We start from the raw sequence: 25,025 nt of genomic DNA, 5'->3' as shown, positions 1-25,025 counted from the left end.
ACTGTTATTGAGCTCTAGAATTAGAGACCTAATATTTTTATGGGAAAATGATGGTTCAGCCCAGGTTCAGAATTTATAGGTTTAAAGTACTGTTGGGTTAGGTGCCAGCTTGGAATTGAATTGATGCTAATTCACGGGCGGGTGTTAATGCATAGAGTGTGGGTATTTGACATTTTGAATGTTTATAGATCTACAGTGGGATTCAGAAATCTACGTTAGGTCTGTCCATACTTCTCCATATTTTTATTTAGGCCTTTTTATAGTCCACTCCACCTCAAAATTCATAAATTATTTCTCCAAATATTATTTATCCCCAGCCTCCCTTCTCTGAATTGAAGATTTTTCCCCGACACTGACTCAAATTGTACATGGCATTTTGAATTCTGTTGTGTACTGAACTCAAATTACCCCTACTATTTGACATGTTATAATGGGTCAGAATTTGGGCAGCCTTAGCAAACTCCGAAGAACCGGTCATAGCTCCATATTCGGTTTTGAACCCCAAAACCATCCAACTGGGATTCAGACCAGACAATCGGACCATTTAACCTAGGAACAGATGTCCAAAGTAGTTCCGTTTTGGGTTCGATTTTTTAAACCATGATCGAAGCCCATAAAGGACTGATGGTTGTTTATGATTTAGTAAGCCTTTTTGACCATGTTTTATTCTCAAGTGGTTAGAGTTTAGACGAAGTTCTGCTGACGATGTAAATGATGTTGGGGCTGCCCTTTAGATTACAGCCATCGGCAACAACACGCATCTCTATATAATCTTTCTCCTCTCTACTTCTCCCACTTCTCTTTCTCTCTCTCTCTCTCAAATACACATACACAAAACAAAAGGTTTCAAAAGTGAGAGATGGCCTCTTCTGACGTTGATGAATCAGTGGTTAAGGTTGATAAGTACAGATCACATATGTATGGGGAAGGAGAGAAGTATACCAAATGGAGGTTTGGTGCTCCTCCCAAATATGATTTGGTGGACAAACTCTTTGAGGAAGGCCGAACTCAAGTAACCCATCTCTCTCTCTCTCTCTCTCTCTCTCAATTCTTCATCTAATGATGGATTAACTTTAAGCTCTACTATTGTGAATAGGAATGGCCAAAAGGATCATTGGAGGAAAAAGTGCAAAATCTTGTCAAGACATGGGAGATGGAGATCATTCATAAAATCTCCCCTGAGGACTATAAATCAATAAACGTTGAAAAATTTACATTCAGCGTGAATGGTATTACTACTACTATCTCTGTTTCTAATTCTATTCTTGTTTCGAATCTTTAGTTATAACTTCTCTTCTTTCATTAATTTCCTGGAGAGCCCATCAACTTTTTGATGATACTGATTGGAGGAATGTACAGGGGGGAAACCGATGTCACGTTCAGAGACATGAAAGCTTGGAAGCTACAACTTATTCTTGCAAACCTCCATGCCGAAGCACTTACTTGTATACGACCCATCTGTTGAAACGCCCGAATCGTCCCAGCAAGTTTTCGTAGCCACATTCCCTCGTGGATTTGCTTTGGAAATTCTTCAGGTTTATTCAGGTCCTCCGGCGATTGTCTACAAGTTCAGGCACTGGGCTTTCATGGAGGGTCCTTTCAAAGGCCATGCTCCTACTGGGGAGAAGGTGGAGTTCTTCGGTATAGGCATCTTTCATGTATGCTTCTCTTCTTTGAAACACAAAACAAATTTCATGAGTTATTACTGCCTTGTGTTCAGAGTTTTTGAATGAAATTTAATTTCGATGTTACAACTTTTTTTCTTTAATAATGGGTTTTGTTTTAGGTTGATGAATCAATGCGAATCGAAAAGGTGGAGTTCTTTTATGATCCCAACAAACTGCTGGCCAGTCTTATCAAAAACCCTAGCTCGAATGAGACGGGGGCCTCAAATAATCCATCTCCTGGTTGCCCAATTTTCAACAACATCTAGCTGCTGAAACTCCTGTTTTAGTGGTCTACCAGGAAAAGCAAAATTCATGTTCTGTGCCTGTCTTGCTATATATCATGTAATTCCTAAATTCCATATATACTACCTTAGAAGCAGCGTTTTGAGTGTGAAGTAAGGTAAGGTCTCTAATGGGTAAGAGTGATTCTACTACTTAAGTGATTTGTGTATTAAATAAATGATAATTGTATGTCCATGTCAAATAGTCTTTAGCTATGATGTGGTTTTTCACAATTTAAGATGATGATGTGTGGTAGAGAGTAGTGGGCAGAAAATTCGGTTTGATTTTAGTGATGGAATAGAACCAGCAAAATCAAAGCCTTTAAATGTATTATTGTGGCCCCACCTTGAATTAGATGAAGTGAGGCCTTCGTGGGGCCAAGACAATACATGAGGCCCCGCAAAGCCCTGGGTTAGTACATGAAAGCCCTCCCATACAGGCACTTGATTAGTTAAGTCGCATTGCATTGCTCTATTGTCATGGGGTTAATCGATGAGGCCCAGTGCGGCGTTCGATAGGGTCGAGAAAGCCTACAAATGCAAGCAACAATACACAAAAGGCAACAAGAAGGCACACAAATTAGACAAAAGGCAACTTGTATTGCATTAATCTGTGGTAAGCACAAGTACACAGTACAGTGTCGATGGGATCTCGTGCTTAACCTTTACACGCTTATGAGCTCATCGACTACCTACCTCCCCTCAAAGAATACGTTAAGCTTTTGGGGGAGTGACAATAAGAAACATCAAAAAGGTGAAAAAGCATACTACAATATTACAATAGTGCCATTGACAATCTTCCATACAAAAGTACATGCATAGCCCACCCATGACACACACTTGGACACTGAAGTGGCTGTTATAGGCACGATGGATGACACTTGATGGCGCGGCAGAGAGAACACTTGTTACACCATGTCCCCAAGGCCAACAATGAAAAGTGTTGAGATGCATATAATTTTGATTGTGTTTAGTATCATTATCACTTCTACTTGTGATATTTTTTATTGGTCAATATAAAATTTAAAAGAATATATCTTCTTTTACCACAAATGTTTTGAATTATCAATACAACATTTGTAGACTATGAATGCCAACACCCAATGCAATGTCTATATTTTTTTTAGTGGAAGTGGTTATCTGATATGACTCATATAATGTGACAAGACCATTTCTCAAAAAATTGTACTGATCAATTTAAACGGTTGCAAGTAAAAGTGGCAATGGTATCAAACACAACCTTTATTTGCATTTAAGTGTTTAAATTATTTACACTGTTTATTGAACCAAAACATATATTTTCTTCCTCTTGTCTCTTTTATTTATACAACCAAATTCCAAAGTCATGTTTAACATTGTTATAGATTTTATTTTATTTTATTTATTTTTTGTTTGAAGTGTAGAGGAAGTAAAATAAAATAAAATAAAACCCCAAAGTAAAGAAGAATAAAATCTGCAACATTAGTGCAAATTAGTAGAGTGCAAAATCTTGTATTTTTTATGTATTTGCACTATGCATATTTGTATTTATACTCCTTCCAAATTGAGCCTTAATAACAAACAACAACATATTCATTTAGATGGTGTTTGGTTTCGTTATATTTTATCTAAAAGATGGCACCAATTTCCTCTGATAGAATTTGAAATGTTGTTTGATTAAACCATTTATCAAATGTACATTTTTCTCAAGTTGTATGAGAGTCAATTATAGGGGGAACATCTTTTTGATGTTTTCACGCTTAGGTGTTTTTTCACTATTCATTTTGTGGCACCTAATGGTATTTAATGGTGCCTAGCTGCCAAAATAAAGCGTATTTTAACATTATTTAATAGTTTTCTTGTTTTACAATAGAGGTTTGTACAAAATGTTTATTAAGGTTCCATTTAGCAAGTATTGTTAGATAAAATCTTTTAACACCCTAAATGGCCAAAAGACATATTAAACTTTTAGGGTATTGTTTTCAAAGACAAAGACCATTTGGCAAATGGATTGGTTTATTAGGTTTTTAAACATGCATGTAGAGACTGTTTATCACATGGAAAGACAATCTTCATTTGAAGCTTCCTAAAATTTTGCATTTTCAATCTTTTTGGATTTTTATGTTCATGCATCTTTTGATCTTACTAGTACCATAACTTTATACTCAAATGTCTGATTGAGGTGATTGTTTTTATTTTGGATGCCTTCTCATAAGTTGTTCATCGCAACGAATAGAAATGTATCTCATAAGTTGTTCATCGCACCATACTAATCCGTATCGGTATGTATCATACTGTATACGCATTGATACGAAACCATATGCACGAAATGCCGCATCTTTACTTCATAAAAAATGCAATTAAGTTGACTTGAACCCATGGCATTTGAATGTGCTAGGTTCACCACACTCTGATCCATCAAGCCAGGCTTTATCTTGTCTTATTAAATAGAATCAAATAACCTTTAACACGTGTCTATATTTAACAATTCTAATTATTACAAGTAATAATATTCAAAAGTAGTATTTTATAAATTAATAGGACAAATAATCTATCAAGTCCATATTTATATAAAAAGATGAATTTTTAATATAAAAAAATATTAATAATAAAATAATTATTTTAATATTTAAATTGCACAAGATATGCATTTTAAATTTGGGAGAACAACGATTCAGCCCAGGATCAGAATAATTAGGCCCAAATTACAGCTGGGGTGGGTGCCAGCTCGGAATTGATGTCAATTTATGGGCGGGCATTGGTGTGTAGAGTGGGGGTTTTTGACATTTTGGATGTTTATAGATCTGCAGTAGAAATAAAAAATCTGCATTGGGCCTGTCTGTACTTCTTTGTTTAAAATTTTTATATATTTGTAAAAATTATTAATTAATATTTTTATTTACATTAATAATTAATAACATAGTTATTATTTGTAAAAAAAATATTGCTTACAAAATATTGAAGAATATAATATTAAATTGAATATATCAAATTCACTAATCTATATTTATTTCAAAAAATGATTTTTTTTATTTCCAATTATTTATATAAATAAAGAGATTAACAATGGAATAATTATTTTAGTAGTTAAAAATTATGAATTTGTATAGGATATGTATCTTAGAAATTTTAACAAATTTGATATACCTTAAGTTAATATTATATTTTTTGTGAATTATTAATTGGTATTTTAATTTGCATTTGAGAATTTAATATTTAGTTGATTTTTTGCTAATGTTAAAAAATTAAAATAGCAAAATAAAAAATAAGTGATATAATAATTAAAATATAATATGCACATATGTTTAGTGTCTTGGACTCTATATTGATGCATTATAAATAAAATTATATGATATCTAGGCATCCTGATATATTAATTGTAATGTATTTTTTCGTATACACCATTAAAATATACATTTTTATGTATTTATATACTATGAATTTGTGACTTTTTTGGTCTTAAATTTACTGTTGTTAATGTATTGTGGAATTTGTTTGTATTTTCCTAACATATCCATCTGTTTCCATATTTTTCGTCTGTATCCATGTGTTCCCAAAGCGTATTTGTATTTGAATTCTCCGATATGATACCCGATACCGATACTTTAATCTTTGGTATCAAATTGCAACTTTTGATATTTTTTATAAATAAAAAAATTTAAAATAGAAATAAAAATATAAATTAAATATAAAATAATATAAATAGTACATGTAGAACATAATTATATGTTATTTATCGATAAAATACATGTTTATACATACCTACACACATGTATATGCATATATACATATTATGTACAAATTTATGTATTGTTGACATGGCACGGTCTAACCCATTCAATAAGGATTGTCAAACTTGTGACCTGCATCCCAGAGGCAAAAAACAGTTCAACCTCCAAAGTTGGTTTTTAAAATTCAACAATTTCGATCTATTCAGATTTTTATGTGCATGCATATTCTAATCTTATAAGCTTTTGGGTTAATAAAGAGAGCACATGAAAATACTTGCCAAAGGTGCCTAATAAACCAACATTTAAAGCTTCCTAAAATTCACCATTTTCGATTTTTATGTAAACGCATCTTCTGATCTTATTGGCTTTTTGGTTACTAAAGATAGCATATGAAAATACTTGCCAAACTAGTAGCTAAAAAGGGCAAACTTCCTAAATTATCCTTATGGGTTAGCTATTTGACTAACTCTACCCTTACTGTTTACACATTGTCTTAAAGTACCCCTACTGTTTTTGATAATTGACATAATCGGTAAGTGCTAATGGAAAGAAATGAAATATCGAATTTACTCTCCACTATTCCTCAAAATTTGAAAATAAAACCCAACTAATGAAAAATTTACCTTCTTTTCTTCCCTTCCACCTTCCTTTCCCACCATAAGACCTCTATTCATCGTCTTCTACAACGAAAACAAAGGAATTGCAGCACCTTTCTTGCTCTTTGTTCCTTGGGCGGCTCCAACTTCGATACAAGGCTTTAGGTCAATTTATCTCTAAGGCCCCGTTTGCTTTTTGGTAAGTTACTTACCCAGGTAAATGCAATTACTTGGGTAAGTTTTTCCTGGGAAACACTTAACCGGGTAAGTGCATTTACCCACGTTCTTTTATTTCTCATGTAAATAAGGCAATGACAATTTTATCCATAAAAACCCATTATTAAAAGGGGTATTTTTGTCTCATTCAAGTATTAGCAACTTTCCCCTAGGTGGAAAAGTTATTTACCCACTTAGGAGATGGATATCACTTACCCCCTGGTCCCCACATAAATCTGAAAAAAGATCATGGGATTCTTGGTCAATGGGAACCAAAATCCCAATGACCAATGAAGGAGGCTTTTAATAAGTTACCCAAGTCAGCAAGCAATTCTGTTTCGGATTATAAAAGAAAAACATTTATAAAGAGAATCATCAAGATTAACTTCATTACAAAGTTCTGCCTTAGATTGACCTAACTCTAAGCTATAAACACATAGCGCCACACTCAAAATCTCTAATGGTCAATTTCCATCTGTATATTTTTTGTAGGGAGAATTGAGATACATGGAAATAGGAAAAGACAAAACAGCCTCACCAAGATCGCAATCACATCTATCTTCAACAACTTCGATTTTAATTTAAGTGCGTGTTTGGCATCGATGTTGTTTTCTGAGAAAATGGTGCCACATCAAGCGGCACATGCCCACAAAAAAATGGTGCGATGTTCCCACCATGGATGCCAAACACCTACTAAATATCTCTAAACCACTTTAGTTTTCACTAGACCCTACTTATCAACCACTTAATTTAAATCTCTCTCAGAAACCTTGCATTTTCACGTGACAATGAACAAACCCTCGCTCGCTCATTTGCACTTTCTTCCAACAAACTTCTCTCTCTCTCTCTCTCTCTCTCTCTCTCTCTCTTATTGTCACCGCCACTGCAACATGGTGCCCTAGCTATCTCTGTTTCTGACTGGAACAACCTTGTTCGTAGACGTTAGTCAACAACAACTCTTGAATTTGTGTTCGGGTGTCAGAGTATCGAGCAACTCTTCGGTGAGAATGATGTCATACACAGAAGAAAAAGAAGAAGAAGAAGAAGAAGTTGATAGCTTAATACATACATCCTTGCGAGATTAAACTCTCAAATCCAAAATATGGTACCGAAGCTCAAAGATTTTCTCAATGGCCACTCTCCGTTTATAAGAGTCTTTTTCTTTATACAGTGTGTCCTCTCCATTCTCTGAAACATCAAATCTAAAAACCGGCATAATAGTTCCGCTCATGGGCGGTGATTCTTACCTACTTTGCAGAAGAGTGACGAAGGGTAATATAGGGTTTCAAAAAAAATTATACATGGCATGGTGTCATGTGTGTATAGATTTTAAAAGAACATTAAGGACGCTAATGACAGGAGTAAGGGGTGATTTAAGAATTAAAAAAACGAAAATACTTGCCAAACCCAAACGTGCCTAAATAAATCGAAAGGGAAGTAGACAGCTAATGATAGTCTGATACCCTATCCCACCCAATTGTTAACCGCCATGGCGCCAAAAACATTACAAAAATCATATCAGGTGGAGGGAAAACCTATAAATTCTCAAATCAGATGAGTTGGGGGGTAGATGTGGAAGAACGCTTGACCCTACGAAGACACCAGCAATCAAAGGGGAAATTAGAGGGAGAAGCTCTAACAAGTCACACTGGAATCGGGAATTCCATACTCTTTTCGTGGGAGACGAAATCCTAATTCAAAGTGCCTCACTTACACAACGGCCTTTCTCTCTCTTTCCCTACTTTTTCTCTGAAAATCCATCTCTCCCGTAACGAATCCGCGTTCAGAGGTTGATCTTTAACTGGTTTTTCACCCTTCCTGGCGGCTCCGACGCGGCTTTTCAATTTCTTTACATTCTGCTGATGCGGTTCTCATTCCCGGTTCAATCAATCGGAGAGATTTTATCAGTTTCTTCATTGTTTCTGTTCTGTTTCTCCCGAATTTGCAAATTAGATTCTGTTCTCCAGGTAGTTTGTTCTTTTGTTGTTATGGGGTAGTTCATATTTTCTTTTTTCTTTTCTCTTTCTTAGAGATGAATGCGAACCGAATTCAGTTGGTCGTGAATTTTTGCGATGCTGTTTTGAATATAGCTGCTACTTGGGTTTCCAGAAATGTCAATATGTTTTTCATTTGCTGGAGTTGATTTGAATTTTGAGAACTGAATTGCTGATTTCTGTGGTTCTCCGTCTATTCGCTAGTGGGTTTAGGGTTTGTTGAATGGGGTTTAGAATCATGGTGTCTCCAAATAGAGGTCAGGCGGCTTATTTCCCGCTTCTTGCTAGGCAAGGATCTCTTTACAATCTCACCCTTGAAGAGGTCCAGAACCAGGTAGGGGATGTAGGGAAGCCCTCGAATAGTATGAATTTGGATGAACTGTTGAAGGGTGTAGTTGCAGCTGAAGGAAGTGAGGTCACGCACGACCAAAAACTCTCCACTGTGAGTGCCTCTCCATCTTCTCCTCCTATTTCTCCAGGAAATCTCAATTTGAATCGGACACTCAATAGGAAAACTGTTGATGAGGTTTGGAATGACATTGTTCAGCAAGAGCAAGAAAATACAGGAGGTGATGGATCTATGCAGAGGCAACCAACTCTCGGGGAAACCACACTTGAGGATTTCCTTATCCGAGCTGGTGCCATTAGTATAGGGAATCAGGATGGTGTTCTTAATCCCCATTCCTTGGTGGCAATTGACCCAATTGTTTCAACAACTCAACAGGCAGACTGGTTGCAATTGCAGATGGCTGCTGTTCAACAGCAGCAGATGGCAGTCTTGGGTTCTAGTGTGCCTCTTGCTGTGTCAGTGTTTGGGAATTCAGCTGGGGATTCTGGGTACTCAGGGAACCAACTGGCACTATCGGTGCCAATGCCAGTTGTGACAGTGACATCATCAGATTCACAGTCAACGGTTGAAAGGAAGCAACGGTTCTCGGATGAGATGATGGAGAAGACTATTGAGAGGAGGCAGAAAAGGATGATAAAAAACCGTGAGTCAGCTGCTAGATCAAGGGCAAGGAAGCAGGTGGATTTAAGGGCCCATTTGTTTGTTTGTCTTATACTGAAGCCGCCCAAAATATTGGCTTTTATCTTTGTTATTAGTGCTTTCAGTAGTAAAACTATATATATATTTTTAATCATTTTTCTGTCTGTTGTGGTGATGATAGGCATATACCAACCACTTGGAGAATAAAGTGTCAGAGTTAAAGAAAACAAATAAGAGGCTCAACAGGCAGAAGGTATGAGATTGGATGGTTTAAAATTATTAATATTAAGTATTAACAATGCATTTCTTGGTTTACAAAGCACATTTTCATCTTCATTGCATGAATTATTGTATAATGTAAGATGTCAGACTTAGTTCTTCTAGCTTTAAATGTCTGTCCTCCATTTCATTAAGAGGAACTAGGGTCATGATATACAAGAGAAATTGATCATAGTCATGGTCATATTTTAATTTCGTTTCTTAGTCACTTTGAACATGTTTAATGTGTTACTTCCTTTGGGGAATTTTTCCTGTTACCTGTTGAGTTTAGGAATGTATATATAATTTACAGCATTTGCTATAGATGATGAAGAGATTCCTTAGTGTAGTTATACGGTAAAATGGCGATCATCTCCAAGTCAGTTTTGCCATGCATTTATGGTAAAGTTGCCTCTTGAGGAGATTGTCTGATGCTTCTTGGATTTGTGCTATATCCACATTCCACAGCCCATCTCCCTCTCCACTATCCATTGAGATCACGTGTTTGAAACCTTAACAGTTTCCGTGTGGTTATTTGCTGCCTTATTGGAAATGACAGATGTGATTGAAAAAAAATGGATAAAATTAATAAAGTATCACAAAGCAAGTTAGTAGTGGTAACTATTTGTAAGACTCGTAGTCAAAGTAACAACAATGCAGCAGCAATAATTTCCACCTAAAAGATGATTACAACATCAGAAACGACAGAAGCAAAAGTATTTAGATGGGGGAGAGCAATTTCTCCCTCCTTCCCTCTCCCTCTCCATGTATGTGCAACTCTTGATTTTATGATTTTATTTAATGGTCTGTTAATAAGATTTATGTGCTAATGTGCTAAGCATTTGTGGGTGTATAAAAAGGTTAAATTGTATTCTTTAGAAAGAGAAAACTTAAGTGCCACTTTTGTTGGGGTCGGAGGAGGACTAAAAGAAATTGAAGAATAGGATGGAGAACATGATACGGAAATTTAGTGGGCAGTCTCTTTATCTAATGGCATCTTTGGAAACGCAAATTGTGTTTCCACCTTTTGATATTTTGTTATTTTCTATTACTCTTTCACTGCAGTCTTGCATTGTTTTAGCTTATTATTTCTATGATTTCTCTTCATCTGTTATTATTAAAAAATAAATCACTGGAATGCCAAGGTAGTGATTATTAGGCAGGGGTTCATGGCAATTTGGATCTGTCGGAGGTTTTTCTGGTATTAGATTATCCCTAAGAACTCTCATGTTGTAATTCCTGACACTTGTTGTGCCAAACATGATAACGACTGTACTTTTGCAGCCATCTACCTTTATCTTCTCCAACTATTGATCTTTTTTTTTTTATCAACCTAAATATGCATTTATATGTACATATGTCCATATATAGATGCATGCATGAATTAAACGTGCTGTGAACATTACTACTCAACTGAAATTTGTGCAGCCTATGAACTGGTTTCTCTATCAACTCACATTTTATCCTAAATCCAAGTAGTTTTGGCTCAAGATTCAATAGTTGTACAATTTGAGCACTATTTTAATCTCACATGAATGGCAATGCCTAACTTCTTTCTTTTGATATAAGGTGCAATGTCTAACTTCTGTTAATTTTGAACAGGAGATACAGATGCTTTTACCTTTGGATCCTCCTCTAGAACCTAAATACCAACTCCGGCGTACCAGTTCAACATCATTCTGAGACAGCAGGCATAACTGTCCATATATTAATTTAATTCTTTTAAAATTCATTATTTTTTCCCCATTTTTTCTTTAATTCATTAGCTTGTAGATCAACACAGCAATTGGTTTTGCATTGAGAGCTTAGTTTGCGATTGGTATGCTACACCTCTTTACACACACAGACACACACACAGAGAAAGAGAGAGAGAGAGAGAGAGAGTGAGAGAGAGAGAGAGAGAGAATAAAAATAGATTCTTTTCTTTCCTTCCCCTTTTTTCCTTGGCTTGCAAGTCTCTCTATTCCAGCTGATACTTGTACAGATTCCTCCATTTGCTTGTCTAGCATAAGATAAGACAGGGGAGGGCGTTCTCTGCTCCAATACCGACTGGTTCAATCATATCAATGGTTTCAAATCAACATCTTATTCTATTTGCTACGAAATTTTAGTAAGCATCATTTCTCATTTTCAATCTGATTTGCATTGCTTAGATTCTTTGTTTCTCTATCAACTCATCTTATTTTATTTTGTGGCTTTAAATGTAAGTCGTGGTTATCTTGATGGAGTGTGGGTGGCATATTGCTGACTCTTGCAATACCAGATTTAAAATTTACTTATTACCATCCACGTGTCTCCTTTTAAGGATCTGGACCCATACTGATATGGTGCCACTGGTTCATTTTCAGGACTCTGGCCCATTTCTTTCTTCTTCTTCTTCATCTTCTTCTTCTTCTTCTTCTTCTTTTTCCTCATCTCCTCTTGAAGATAATATAGCTTTGGCCTCTTCATTTTTTTTCTCTTGAAGAATTTCTTTATTTTTTAGTTTTTTCTCTTGCAGGTTGTAAACTTGCAATTAGGGGTGTTCATTATACAGACCAGATCGCCAAACTGAAATTAACTCTTTGGTTTGGTTTGGCTGGGATTCTTTAAAATTTCGGTTTACTGTTTTGGTTTGGTTTCTTGACTATATTTATTATTAGAATAGAATGGTCCAAACCATATTAAAAACTGCACCAAACTATAGTGAAACAGTTGGTGGTCTATAACTGAAACCATCATATATGATCCTGAAAACCCAGTTGGAATCGACAGCTATACTTTTAATCTATAATTTTACTATGTATTTGTTAAATGTACACATTGACACTATACTATTTAGAATAAAGCATATATCATAAAAATATAGACTGTTTGGATACGGGTGAAATAGTAATCCTTCGGTTCTATTCTACTTTTTTTTTTTTATTCTTAGTACATTTTAATTAGGGATGACAATTTTTTCCATTTCTCCGATCGCCCCGAATGGGGTGGAGATGGGGATGATTCTCCTCCCCCCCCCTTGGGAACGGGGATGGAGAAATTTTTGAGAGCACTCCCCGCCCCACGAGGACCCCGATCCCCGTCCCATGGGATCCCCACTAATATATATGTATATATGCATGCATATGTTATTTATGTGTATATGTACACATATATCTATATATTAATATTTTTAAAAATATGGTTGAATTTTTTTTAATAGGATTGTAAATTTTAAATATTTTAATTTTAATTTTTAAATAAAATAAAAAACAAAAACAAAATGGTTAAAAATCACGGGGAATGGTGATCCCTGTGGGGATGGGGATGGGGATAACCTTGTCCTTGTTAGTAGGGACGGGGATGGGGATGGGGAGAGGCTCCCCGTCTCCCCCCCCTGTTGCCATTCCTAATTTTAACCCATCATCATTGTTTATCTGAAGGGTGGCACTGGGTGGGCTTAACGTTGGGCCTTTGGCCAACAGCCTTTCCTAGTGAAAGTTTTTGGGTTGGGCACGTTACCATGAGAGTGGGCAAATTAGTAATTGCCTTCTGATTTATTTTGAGTAAAAACCAAAGCATGGGCGTGAATTGGTGAACTGTTGTAAACATGCCCAACCCAAAAACTCTCTCAACAGGAAAGGCTGTCGGCCCCCAACAGCCAAAGTTAACTTTAGCTGTTGGGAGCCAACGACCTATGTTGTTGAGAGAATTTCTAGTAATGCCGTGTTACCAATGAGAATGGGTAAATTAGTAAGTACATCTTAATTAACAAAAGCATGGGTGTGAATAGGTGAATTGCCCAGAATGTGTCCAGCCCAGAAACTGTCTCAGCAACTTATGCTGTTGAACCCCAACAGCCAAAGTTAATCAGCCGGTCTATATCTAATACCCATTTTGGATAAATTTCTTCAAGGGAAAAGGAAAAAATGACATGTGGCTAATCTAGATGTTGAGTTTTTCAACCGTAATGTGATACTTCAACTACAAAAAAACATGGCAATTATTGTGGGATCCAGCTTCACTTTTCTTTTTTTGGGGAAATTGTCTAAAACTCACCATGGATTTTCATCATTTTCTCTTTAACACACAACTTTTCAAAATGTCTAAAACTCACTGTCAGTAAGTTTTTATTTTCCAAAATTCACCTTCCATTAGTGCATCATTAATACTTTTTAACAGGGGTGTTCATGTCGGTATAAATAACAAATTTCATGATCAAATTACCATTGAATGGTGAGTTAAAGGGAAAATGGTCATTTTTTAGTTTTCAATTTTCTTATTTTTTTTTTGAATTTTTAGTGTTTTATTATAATTTCCAATGTTTTTTATAATTTCTGTTTTTACATTTTTCTATTTTCTACAGTCTATAAATTTTCCTGTATTTTTTGTTATTTATTTGCAATTTCTGTGTTTTTCTATAATTTTTTGTGTTTTTTCTAGAATTTTTGTTTTCTGATTTTTTTTTCAATTTCTATAGTTTCTATAATTTAAAAATAATTTTTTATTTTGTTTGTAATTCCTATAATTTTTATATTTTTTGCAATTAAAATATTTTTAAACTTTTTCTTTTTTTCATATCTAAATATTAAAATAGTAATATATTAACACACGGTGGCCAGTTTAACTAGTAACATGGTGAGTTTTAACGATTTCCCTTTTTTTGTTAGTTGCCTTTCTCTTCCTCTCTTCCACGTGTTGTCTACATGGAGTTTGGCGATGCTCAAACTGTTAACTCCGATGATGATGCTCCCATCCATCAGTGATTCAGAGTTCAACCAACGATGGCCAATAACTGTCGGATTGGAATAAAAACCCCTTCCAGATTTTTGTTTATTTTCTGAGTCGGTCTGTACGCCACGTCACGTCTTATCATCCATGAAAAGAGAATTTTTTTAATCAGCACGTGTGCATCACCTGTTTTGATTCCAAGATCCTTAGGTTTGAACACAAGATATTTTCTCAACGAACCTCTGACGAAAAAGAAGTTCTCAACGGAAATACCCATCTCTCGGAGACAAATCGACGGTTCCTGATTACCGACAAACATCCTAACGTATCTTAGTTTACATCGTAAGTCCTCCCCTAGCAAATGGTTTCTCCCTTGGCGACAAAAATTCGAAACAATTGAAGATTTTCACGGTTTTCGTGAGTCGTGAGTACTCGTGGATTTAACCAAACTCTAACCCTAATTGGGTTCACTAACTAACCATGGTTAAATCGAATTAAATTGCGAAGCACCGCAGAGACGGAGACTTCTTCGAATTCGTTGGACTCGTGACTCGATTTGAAAATTGAAACCCGACTACCCGAGTGTGAAATTACATTTACGGGCAGCGCCTCAGCAAAGAGGCGCACTTTGAGCTGAGCTGCTTCTCTCTCCATCACTAATATTATTATATTGTATTTGCATTTCTCTTTGTATCTCTGTGTATTCGCGATCGAGATCGGACGGTCCAGGATGGAAAGGGCTTTTGATGCTGGTTTCATGAGGTTTTAGAGCTGTAACTCGTTAGATCTGCTAGCTTCGCGTACAGATCTTCATACCAGGTATGCTATTCTTCCCGATCTGTTTTTTCTCTAGTAATTACGTCGGTTAATTCAACCTTTCAGGTTTGTATGCTATATTTCAGGCGTTTTGAGCTTACTGCTCAGTATCAAGTTTCTCGGTGTAAGCTGAGCTTCTGGTTCGTTTTTTTCTTCTATTACTGTCAATTTCTGGATCAAGGGAGTAGTTTTTGTCGATATTACTAGATTTCCTTGAGTAATCAGGTTTTCTCTATGGTTGTGTTGTTTTATCTCGTTTTCCGCTATGTCTCTCGCATTTGCAGTCAACGTTTTCGTTTTATCCCTTTAGAAAGGCCGACTACCGTTGTTTTCCGGTGAACTTTTCTTCCAGAAACGACATTTCCAGGCTAGATTTTTCTCGTTTCTCCTAAAATTTTTTCTCGTGTAAAAAAAAAAAAACTGCTTTAGTTATTTTTCTGTAAATTCCCGGCCAAACCATCGTTTTCCGTGGCGTTCTTTTTCCGGCATTCTTTGTTAAGATTTTTGCGTTTTTCTTTCTACGTACTTGCTTTCGTTGTTTTCCCGGCGAAAACCATGCAGAAATCTGTATTTTTTAAGAGAAATTTTCGCTATTTCCGTTAAAACGGTGGTATTTTCAATGAAAATTAATGCCTTCGTGATTTGCCAATGAAAATCCCGGCGAAACTCCGTCACTTAACGGCCACAACCACATTTGTTTCTCTTGAAAAGTCCCTTGTCTTCTTCTGATCTTGTCAATGGATCCGATAAAAAATGTTTCCTTTTTTTCCCGTCTGATCTTCTGGTCTGGTCTCTCTATCTGTTCAAACCTTTTTGAACTTCGAGAGACAGAAAAAGTTGTTATTTAATTTTCGTTGTCGGATTTCCTTGGAGATTTTTAACGGCTAAGCCGGACTTCGAACCGATCTGACTGTCCTCTCTTGTCTTTCTTTTGCCTGCGTCTCATCGTCAGGGGGTCCTCTCTACTCCCCAGAGCTAAAGATCTCAGCCGTACAACATGGAGACTGACCAGGGTCCAGTTCAACTGATGATGGGTAACCAGGGCTTGCTAACGTGCGCCGGAGAAACATTCGCTGCTTTGATCACCTCCGCTCTGATCAAATCCCATCTCTCAGCTCAAGTAAGTTCAATTAAACTTAAGATTAGCACCTTATTAACAACTTCCCGCTGTACAACGGTTTTGCTGGTTTCTCAGCATGACCAAGGTCTGTGCTAACTTGCGCTGTTGGGTTATCGCGCTTGGGATCTGCTACTCGCACCGAGTTCGGATCTGCTCCTTATACATCGCACCTCACACCGCACATTTCACCATGTATCGAAATATCTCTCGTACTCTTCGTGTTTTTATTTATGGGAGATGTTCTCAATGCACGGTGAGATATGCATGTGAGTTAAGTATATGGTGCGCTCTGTGAGAAGCACATCCCAATTCACTTGTACAGTATTAAATTCTCCGCAACCAATCACGAGTGGGCACATCAATATTTCCATATACATGAACCCACAGTCAGCATTTACGTAGCCCGAGAGATACAGCGGCGCCGTAGTCGGTATTTATTTATTATTTAAATCGCATCCTACCCGTAAATTTGGCATCAATCCACGGGCAGGAGTCAATTCACCCCTAAAAATGTTTAGCTCCACCTAGGGGTGGACTGAACTATACAAACCCCTTCCTTATTACGTCCCTCTCTCCGGAACTGAAATGGAATTAACGGTTTTGGAATTTAGATCCGGTTGGTTGGGGTTGGACACGTGTGGAATGTGATCTCCTTGCTTTTTCTTATCATGTTTGAGTTGAGTTTGAAGGAATCGCCCTTCTGAGCATTACACTTATGGGCACGTAATCGGGTTCAACGTCTGCCTGAAAAAAAAAAGAAAAAATAATCAAGCGAAGGAGCGGAATTTTTTTTCTATTTGAAGATAAGTGAAAATGTTTTGTTTTTTGAAATTGGAAAAGAGATAAAAATAGAATTTGGAGCATTTTCGAATATTCGCCTCCGTCTCCTACTTTTCCTTTGCTTTATTTTCACTTTAGGTATTTTGGGTTTTCACTTTTGCCAAACTCGCTGATATTTTTGGTTTTTACTTTTTAGTTTTTATATTCTTCAGTCTGGTTTTATCTCACTATTTAAAAAAACCGCATGTGAGATCCGACCCGTTTCATCAATTCATCAAGTCTGCGGGCTGGGACAGAAGGAAGGTGAAGAAAATAAAAATGGGAGGGAAGATGGAAGGAGAGAGTAAGAGAGAACAGAATAGCGTAATTAGGGGCCGTTGCTTATTGATTTGTCCTTTTGGTAAATAATTAAGGTAGTTGTTGGTTCCTTAATGGCTGAAGCTAAAAAGTTGGGTAAATTACTGTAGCCTTGAAAAGCTATGATCAAATGCAAGGCATTAATAATTGAAAGTTTTTGTGTCCATCAATATATGTGCCCTTGATTTTTGTGTTGTTTCTGTTGTCACTGGAGGAACATATATGTACAGTTATTTTAAGAAGAAATTTGTTGGACTTAGATCATATTAATTGCATGGTCAGAATTAATTGCATTTGCAATGGTTCTTGCCTTCTTGGGTCATATTAATTGCATGATCAGAATTTCCCATTTGTTGTGGTTTTCTGAGGATGATCAATTTATTGCAATTGAAACATGTGCTAAGAGCTCAATGAAATTTTACTTCTCTTAAGTTCTACACTGATTTTTTTTTTTTTTTTTTGGAAAAGGTAATGTATTGTATTAAGAACCACTATGAACACTCTTGTACATTGAGATTCTGTACATCATAACAAAAGATATTAAGAAGATCCAAAAAAAATCTACATAGGCAAAAAAAATGACCATACACTAAATATATCTGGTGGAGAGCCAGTCCCTAATCAAGCAAAAGCTAAATTAATTACAGATTCCACTGAGTTCTTGTTGTCAAAAAGCCGATAATTTCTTTATTCTGACATTTACCCAACCATTGCCCCATCTGGTGGTCTAGGCTTTCTTGGCAAACATATGATTGTCTAGTTTAATAATATATAGAGTTTAGAGAAATCGTTAAGCATATAAGCTTTTGTAATATGCGAAGTTTGTAGTTGCCAACTTAACAATTCGCCTGAGACATCCAATAAACATTATATTAGGACCAGGAGGAAGATGAATCCCTTATATAGATTTTCTTATTTATTACTTGGACCAGTTTTTTTGCACTTCCTAGATGATCTTCTTTCTTTCTTTGTTATCAGAAATTTTCTTAAAGTTTGTATGATTTATGGATATTGAACTTTGGAATTATTGGAAAACCGTGGATCTGTTAAATGTTAATGATTTGCTGGGTTTGCAGCACATAGTTATACTAATAGGGTCTCTATTTCCATTTATCACTTGATTTTAACATTGATTTAGCACTTGGATTAACAGCGCATGGGTACTGTTCTCCTTGGATTAATTCCCATTATTTTCTCTTTTTTTTCCAGTTTGCTCAGCATGTCCTTTTGACTAAGATCTGCAGCTTAATCAAATAGTTTCAGGTTCTATGTGGGTTGTTAATAACCAACAAACCTGAAAGCAGAGGAGACAATCGCAAACAGAGCCCATCAGAGGCAGTGGATGCTGAAGGAGATGAAGATGATGACAACGATGAAGATGGAGATGGTGGCTTTGGAGAAGGTGAAGAAGAGCTCTCTTCAGAAGATGGAGGAGGTTATGATGAAAATCCTAATGGCAATAAAAGCCACTCTAAGAAGGGGCCTGAAGGAGGTGCAGGTGGAACTGAAGAGAATGGAGAAGAGGAAGAGGAAGAGGACGAGGAAGAAGATGGAGAAGACCATGATGATGAAGATGAAGATGATGACGACGACGACGATGAGGATGATGATGATGATGGTGGGGATGAGGGTGATGAAGTTGTAGAGGAAGAGGAACCAGAGAACGAAGAGGAAGAGGAAGATGAGGAGGAAGAGGCTCTCCAACCCCCAAAGAAGAGGAAGAAGTAAAACAAAGAGTAGGATCAGTGTCGTAGTTATAACATCCTATGTTAGCTCTCTCTCTCTCTCTAACCTCTACCTTATCATGTTATAGATGACAGGAGAACATTGTTGAGGGTGGATAATTTACTTTCTTTAGGTATTTATCATCTTTTTTAATGCTTGTTTTCAGAGACATGGCAATGAGCCGATTGAAAGCATACTGACATTTTGCTCTGGCCATTTCAAATCGGAATCCTTTAAATTGTCCATAGATAACTGATGATGATAAATCATGTTCTCTTTCATGTTATTGCATTATCCACAGTAGTGAAAGACCATGTGCTATGCATGTGTCCAATCAAGTATTAACCATATATGTTATATGATATTCGGATTTTATTTTTGGATTCAATTATTATATCGGAAAAACAGCCAATTATTTATCAAAATTGTAGGAGAGGGGGTTTGATTGCTCTTTGCTCAAAACCCTTCCAATATCATGCCTTTCGAGCAGTATACATTTTTCGCTTTTACATTTTTATGACCTGCATGGTACCCTAAATAAGTACCGACTTTATATAATATAGTGATGCAGTGGTTGATTCCATAGTGGCTTGAGTTGAGCCTAATTACAAATTCCATTTTCGTCCTCTTCCATATATGGTGTATCCTTAACTCTTTATTCAGCGTTTGTTTGGCATCATTGCCGTTGCTCTAGAAAACGGTACCATATCAGTTCCACATTGGAAAAAAATGGTGCTCCAGGAAACATGCATGTGTTTGGAACCGCTTTTCTATTAAAAACGGTGATCCAAGCCATGCCTCGAAAATCAGGAAGGCATGGCTTGGAGCAACGCCAAATTTGGCGTTTCCTGGAGCTGCAGCTCATTGCGGCCAACAGGGATGTGAGGTGGCAGTGGTGTGACACTGGATAATGGGTACCAATGCTGAAAACATTTCCCGGAGCATTGGTACCAAAAAGAAAAAGTTGTTGCTCCAGAAAACGTCATATCTGGCAGTAACGATTCCAAACAAACAAACAAAAAAAAGATTGTTTTTTCCGAAAACGGTGCTTCCAATCCACACATCAGCAGCACCGTTTTCTGCTGCTTCTGCAGCATCGATGCCAAACATATGCTCAATACACAACAAGATGTAACAATCATCCTGTTTATTCTATTAAGCCATTACTCGGTAATTTTCACTGCCTCTACCTTTGGCGTTTGGTTACACAATCATGGAGAGAAGGGGTCCAATCTAAAACCACTTTGGACAGATTGAACGGACTAATAAAACATTGAATTGAACCAGTCCATACTTGATGGTCAAAAATATTTATTGGATCCGTCCAATCCAAAATCAATTTGAACCAGTCTAGACTTAATGGTCCAAAGTATGTATTGGATTGGAATAGACCCGGTCCATCCATAATGAACTTATATTGGATTGGGTTGGATTGAGTCAATATCTAATTCATTAATAGTAGATAAGAATATAGAGTTGGGTTTAAACCAATCTACATTAAAACAAATTTGAACAGATTGGATGGTCCAAACATTGAATTGGACCGGTCCTAAATATTCATTGGATTGGAAGACCTAGTCCATTTGTAATTGGGCTCAAATTAGAATGGATCGGATTGGACCAAATCCAATCCAATTGACACCCCTATTGGATAGGGCTGCTTTGCCATATCAGAAGGGCCTATCATGTACACTTGCAATCGTTATTAAGTTTAGTGGAGAAGTTTTTTCATTCCTTCAAAGAGTTGGTATGGATTCGCTTCCATCAGTGGTATGATCCCCAAGACTAGATTTACACTCGTTAGATGTTGCTTGATCCGACTACCAGGCCTAGGTCTTGAGTCCAAGCCCAGCCCTCATATAAAGCCCAAAGCCCAAGCTCGAGCCTGAAGCCCAGGCAAAAAATTGGAAAAATATATTTTTTCTTTTTTAATAAATAATTTTTTTTTCTATTTATATTTACGACTTCAAAACCCTAAAATAATGAAATATCTCACTATGACTTGAAAAGAGAGGAACAAAGAAAAAAACATATTGCATATATTTTTATTACATAAAATATATGCTTTGTTATAATATATTATCAAATTGGACTCAAGCTCAGCCAAGCTTTTCTAAAAAGACCAAACCCAACCCATAAAAAATTTGGGTTGTGTGTTTTAAGTCCAAGCCCAAACCCATGGGCCTAAATTTATATCAAAGCCCAACTTAGAATGGCTCGGGCTGTCATACTACCCAGCCTATGAAAAGGTCTATTGACAACTAGTCCTTTGGCTTGCACATAATTACCATCAATGGGGAGATGGGTCCCAATTGGAGTCCCATGCTTTCCGAGTGTGTCAAGACCTTTTTTTTATAAAAACAAAAGGTGCTACGCAAGATGGGGGGTAGCATGCCCCACAAAATCACCAAAACAAATAGAAGCTAAATCACTAGGAAGGGTATAAAGATTGAGAGAAACGACACCACTAGACAAAGAATGAGCCTTATTCGCCAACCAGTACTCCACTTGGTTTGCCTCCTCATACATGTGCCTATAACAAATTCTACCTTCCATCTTTTCCTTCGTCTGCCAACAGTTTAAGATTACATTCCTGAGATTCCAAGGAGGATGGATCAGACCTTTGAGACATTTTATAACCAGATTAGAATCCCCCTCAATAGTAGTTGAAAACTTGCTGAAATTCATAGCCAAATTATGAACTTCTCAAGCCACCCATGCCTCTGCAGCAGTAATAGAAGAATAACCCAAGTTATAAGCTTTATAATCCAAAACCTTGTCCAAATGGTTTCTTGCAATAGCTGCAACAGTACAGGAGACATTTCTATTGTAAGATGCATCAATGTTAATTTTAATTTCACCCAAATTCGGGAGAACTCAGGAATCATTTACATTTTTTGAATCCTCATTAACCAGCCAAAACTCTTTAAGAGATTTAAAGGCCCTGTCGAAAATAATTTGAGGGGGGTCCTTATTGTTGGAAGGATTTGATTCCTATTCTTTCAAATAAACTAAAGGATGAAGAGAATATCGAAAAGCAGTCTCTTGTCTGCATGTGACTTGTAAGCATCTTGGATAATATTTAGAGTTCTATTACCCGAATTACAATTGAACGACGCAATCCAAGCACATGGGGCATTTACATCTGAAAAATACACATTCTCGGAAATGGAAGCAGAAATCGTTCTTGAAATTCACATGGACATGATCAACGGAATACAATTAATCAAGGTTTTACAACAAATTCCCGACATTCCCTCAGACTATTTGGCACTCGACCTATCTCCTCGACTGCTTTACATCTGTACAACGTACTGCCATGAAAGTGCAACATCAATACATCTAACCATCTCGTTCCACCAGTTGAAGCAGTACTAATGCCGCTTAGATTTGCAAGTAGTCTAACCTCAATAACACCTTAACCAAAAGTTGAGAGAAGCACCTACTTTACCCAAAACTGGTTCTCTTCATGTCGGGCAACTTAGGTCCAGAACGAAATCATAGTATAGCTTCTTAACAAAGAGCACTCTTGCTCTTCCTCATTCCGTAATTCTATGAAGCAATAGAAGGCAACAAAATCTCAGAGAAAAGAATATGGTTTAGGTCCGCGTGCAAGACAATTTTGATCCAAGCCTAGATAGTCTTATTTGACTCCAGGATCCAAGCACTGTTTTATTTTCCTCTTATGATTGGTTCAATAAGTTTCAACACGCTGAACTTCAAGCGTGTATTCTTAAAACTACTATCTCCGAGACTCGATCAAAAAAATACTCCACTCAAAACAAATGATACAAAGAATGAATATTCGGCTTTGGAAGAAAACCAGCAGTGAATCGTAATACTTAACGGCTCTTGACTTGCAGCGAAGAAATTCTTAAAACTACTACCTCCGAGACTCGACGAAAAAAATACTCCATTCAGAAGCTGGGAATATGCATTCAAATTCCGAAAAGAAAAATCACCTGCCTAACAATCAATCAACAAAGAAATCACCTGACTTCAACCACAACATAGAAAATCCCCAAAACCAACTGAAAGTCCAGAAAAAATATCACTCAATACCTAAGAGAGAATAAGCTCTGGAAACTATCTTGGACCATCGAGTTCCAAATAGCTCTTATGTCTGCTAGCGCTACGGCAGGCAGATTAACTAACATATGTTCTCAAAACCTGCTTTAAACAATTACTCCATCTTGAATTCTTAAGAGAATCGTCATATATGTAGATAAGAAACAATGAAACCCCATTCAAGAAGTCATACTGCAAGGAACAAAATGTAATAAGCCTCACACAGGTGGTTACCCATCAGCTAGGAGATGAGGGAAGGAATGCCTGAGAGTTCCAACTTCAACTTGGATGGAACGACCAAACCCCCACACCACGATTCCTCAGAAGTAGAATGCATCTATAATAACAGTGAACATGGCTTTAAATAGAACAAATTGGCAAAACACAACTCATGTAACCGACCAAGGTTCAAAGTATCAACACAGGCCAATACATCAGTAGGGCATATCAGCCTGTATCGGTGATTTTTTCATGTTCTATTTATTTTTTTTCAAAACCTGTTCAGAGAGGTCGGTTTAACTGTTTAAGTCCCAACTACCCTCTGAACCATGTCCTGACCTGATACAACCCCTGTAGGGGCGTATCGAGAAGCCATCGGCACGACACATATTGGCCGATACATGTCAATACTTTGAACTTGTGGCCGACCGCATATGGCATGGATGATGATGATGATGCCATCTTATTTATCAAACTTGAAATCTCATCAATAAACATTATATACAATACAGTACCAGCATCAGTAAGAGCGGAAGGAATTGAACCATGAGTTTAAACCATTTGTTGGCCATGTCACATAAGGCTGACCATAGTTTAAAAAACCAAACCAGACCAGCCGGTCAAACAGGTTGAACCATGACCTGGGCCCCTAGCCAATTCAGTCATATCCTGAAAACCATAATACATAAAACACCGGCTGACCAGTCAGTTATAATAGCAAACCAGTGATTCGTCCCAGTTTTATAAACCCACCCAGGTTACAACATGAATAGAAATTTCAATAAGGTAATAGTAAGACTTGGAACTCAAGGCCTCTTATGTGTATTGTCTTGTTACCATTAACCCTTCCCTTTATTTGTGCTCATTTATGCATCTTTAATTCTGAGCTAGAGGGCTTGAAACCTGGTCATATCTGAACATTGGCTATGCCACTAACCATAGCCAAGATTGCTGAGTGTTGGAATGGTAAGAGAGTGCTTGAATAGGTAAAGGTCGTAAAGATAGTAAAAAACTGAAAATGTATGGTTAGATCCATATGTTTGACCCAGAAATACCAAAAGGAAAAAAAGAAGAGAACGCTTTGAAATGAGGATGACATCCACTGCGTTCTGATCCTCAGAAGGCAACTGAAAACTTGCAGAATTCTTTTATGGTGTTAGAATTATTTAATTCTGCTGAATATAATAAGATACATAAATACAAAAATACATGAAAGCTCTATAAATATTGAAACCAAATGTTATGCAGAAATGAAAAGCATGATCCTGAAAAATTAAGATTCAACAATGTATGGAAGGAGATTTACATCTCAAATATATAATTGAGATGGAAAATGTGAAAATTTCTAAGAATGTAAAAGAAACTAATACTCAGATAAAATATTGTGAAGCTTGCAAAAACATAATTATGTTGATCAACAAACCTATATTAAAACATGATTCTGAGTATTAAGACAATAACAACATGAAACCAAATAAAAACGAAAAACAAATAAAACAATATCAAATTAGAAAGACAAAAATAGACATCCTTAAACG

At 36.6% G+C, this 25,025-nt stretch overlaps 2 protein-coding genes, 1 long non-coding RNA gene and 1 pseudogene across 9 annotated transcripts; 3 read left to right on the top strand and 1 right to left on the bottom strand.

The window, feature by feature from the left end:
• Positions 1-758: 758 nt before the first annotated feature.
• On the top strand, positions 759-1,933 carry LOC148851407 (pathogen-related protein-like; annotated as a pseudogene).
• A 5,919-nt stretch (positions 1,934-7,852) lies between these two features.
• Positions 7,853-11,992, top strand: LOC148851406 (ABSCISIC ACID-INSENSITIVE 5-like protein 3). Of its 2 annotated transcripts, XM_088943675.1 has the most exons (4): positions 7,853-8,906; positions 9,012-9,491; positions 9,634-9,705; positions 11,313-11,992. In XM_088943675.1, the coding sequence occupies exons 1-4, from the start codon at positions 8,688-8,690 to the stop codon at positions 11,391-11,393; spliced, it is 852 nt and encodes a 283-aa protein (XP_088799801.1). In that variant the 5' UTR covers positions 7,853-8,687; the 3' UTR covers positions 11,394-11,992. The 2 variants fall into 2 exon arrangements, with proteins under 2 accessions (XP_088799801.1, XP_088799800.1); XM_088943674.1 differs by having other exon boundaries at positions 7,854-9,491.
• A 2,929-nt stretch (positions 11,993-14,921) lies between these two features.
• Positions 14,922-19,423, top strand: LOC148851405 (uncharacterized). 6 transcript variants are annotated; one of them, XM_088946391.1, is made up of 4 exons: positions 14,925-15,221; positions 15,305-15,358; positions 16,171-16,338; positions 18,733-19,423. In XM_088946391.1, the coding sequence occupies exons 3-4, from the start codon at positions 16,216-16,218 to the stop codon at positions 19,201-19,203; spliced, it is 594 nt and encodes a 197-aa protein (XP_088802517.1). In that variant the 5' UTR covers positions 14,925-15,221; positions 15,305-15,358; positions 16,171-16,215; the 3' UTR covers positions 19,204-19,423. The 6 variants fall into 6 exon arrangements, with proteins under 6 accessions (XP_088802516.1, XP_088802517.1, XP_088802519.1 ...); XM_088946394.1 differs by having other exon boundaries at positions 14,929-15,221; positions 18,739-19,423; XM_088946390.1 differs by lacking the exon at positions 15,305-15,358 and having other exon boundaries at positions 14,922-15,221.
• A 2,822-nt stretch (positions 19,424-22,245) lies between these two features.
• LOC148851404 (uncharacterized) lies at positions 22,246-25,004 on the bottom strand. The gene is made up of 2 exons (XR_016099557.1): positions 23,263-25,004; positions 22,246-23,166 (listed from the first exon to the last, which is right to left on the bottom strand). It is a non-coding gene; the product is annotated as an uncharacterized LOC148851404 (long non-coding RNA).
• Positions 25,005-25,025: the final 21 nt, after the last annotated feature.

This window comes from Nelumbo lutea, chromosome 5 (assembly GCF_056320005.1).
Source record: "Nelumbo lutea isolate HS-2025 chromosome 5, American lotus-T2T, whole genome shotgun sequence".
Classification (NCBI taxonomy): domain Eukaryota; kingdom Viridiplantae; phylum Streptophyta; class Magnoliopsida; order Proteales; family Nelumbonaceae; genus Nelumbo; species Nelumbo lutea.
The sequence above is the reverse complement of the archived record's forward strand: the minus strand, read 5'-3'. Positions and strand labels throughout refer to the sequence as shown.

What these genes read in the sequence shown, in the direction of transcription:
- LOC148851406 (XM_088943674.1), top strand. Translation starts at nt 8,688, where the DNA reads ATGGGGTTTAGAATCATGGTGTCTCCAAATAGAGGTCAGGCGGCTTAT. An exon ending in GATCAAGGGCAAGGAAGCAG is followed by an intron (nt 9,492 to 9,633) that starts GTGGATTTAAGG and finishes TGGTGATGATAG; the next exon opens with GCATATACCAACCACTTGGA. An exon ending in AGAGGCTCAACAGGCAGAAG is followed by an intron (nt 9,706 to 11,312) that starts GTATGAGATTGG and finishes AATTTTGAACAG; the next exon opens with GAGATACAGATGCTTTTACC.
- LOC148851405 (XM_088946390.1), top strand. Translation starts at nt 16,216, where the DNA reads ATGGAGACTGACCAGGGTCCAGTTCAACTGATGATGGGTAACCAGGGC. An exon ending in AATCCCATCTCTCAGCTCAA is followed by an intron (nt 16,339 to 18,732) that starts GTAAGTTCAATT and finishes TTAATCAAATAG; the next exon opens with TTTCAGGTTCTATGTGGGTT.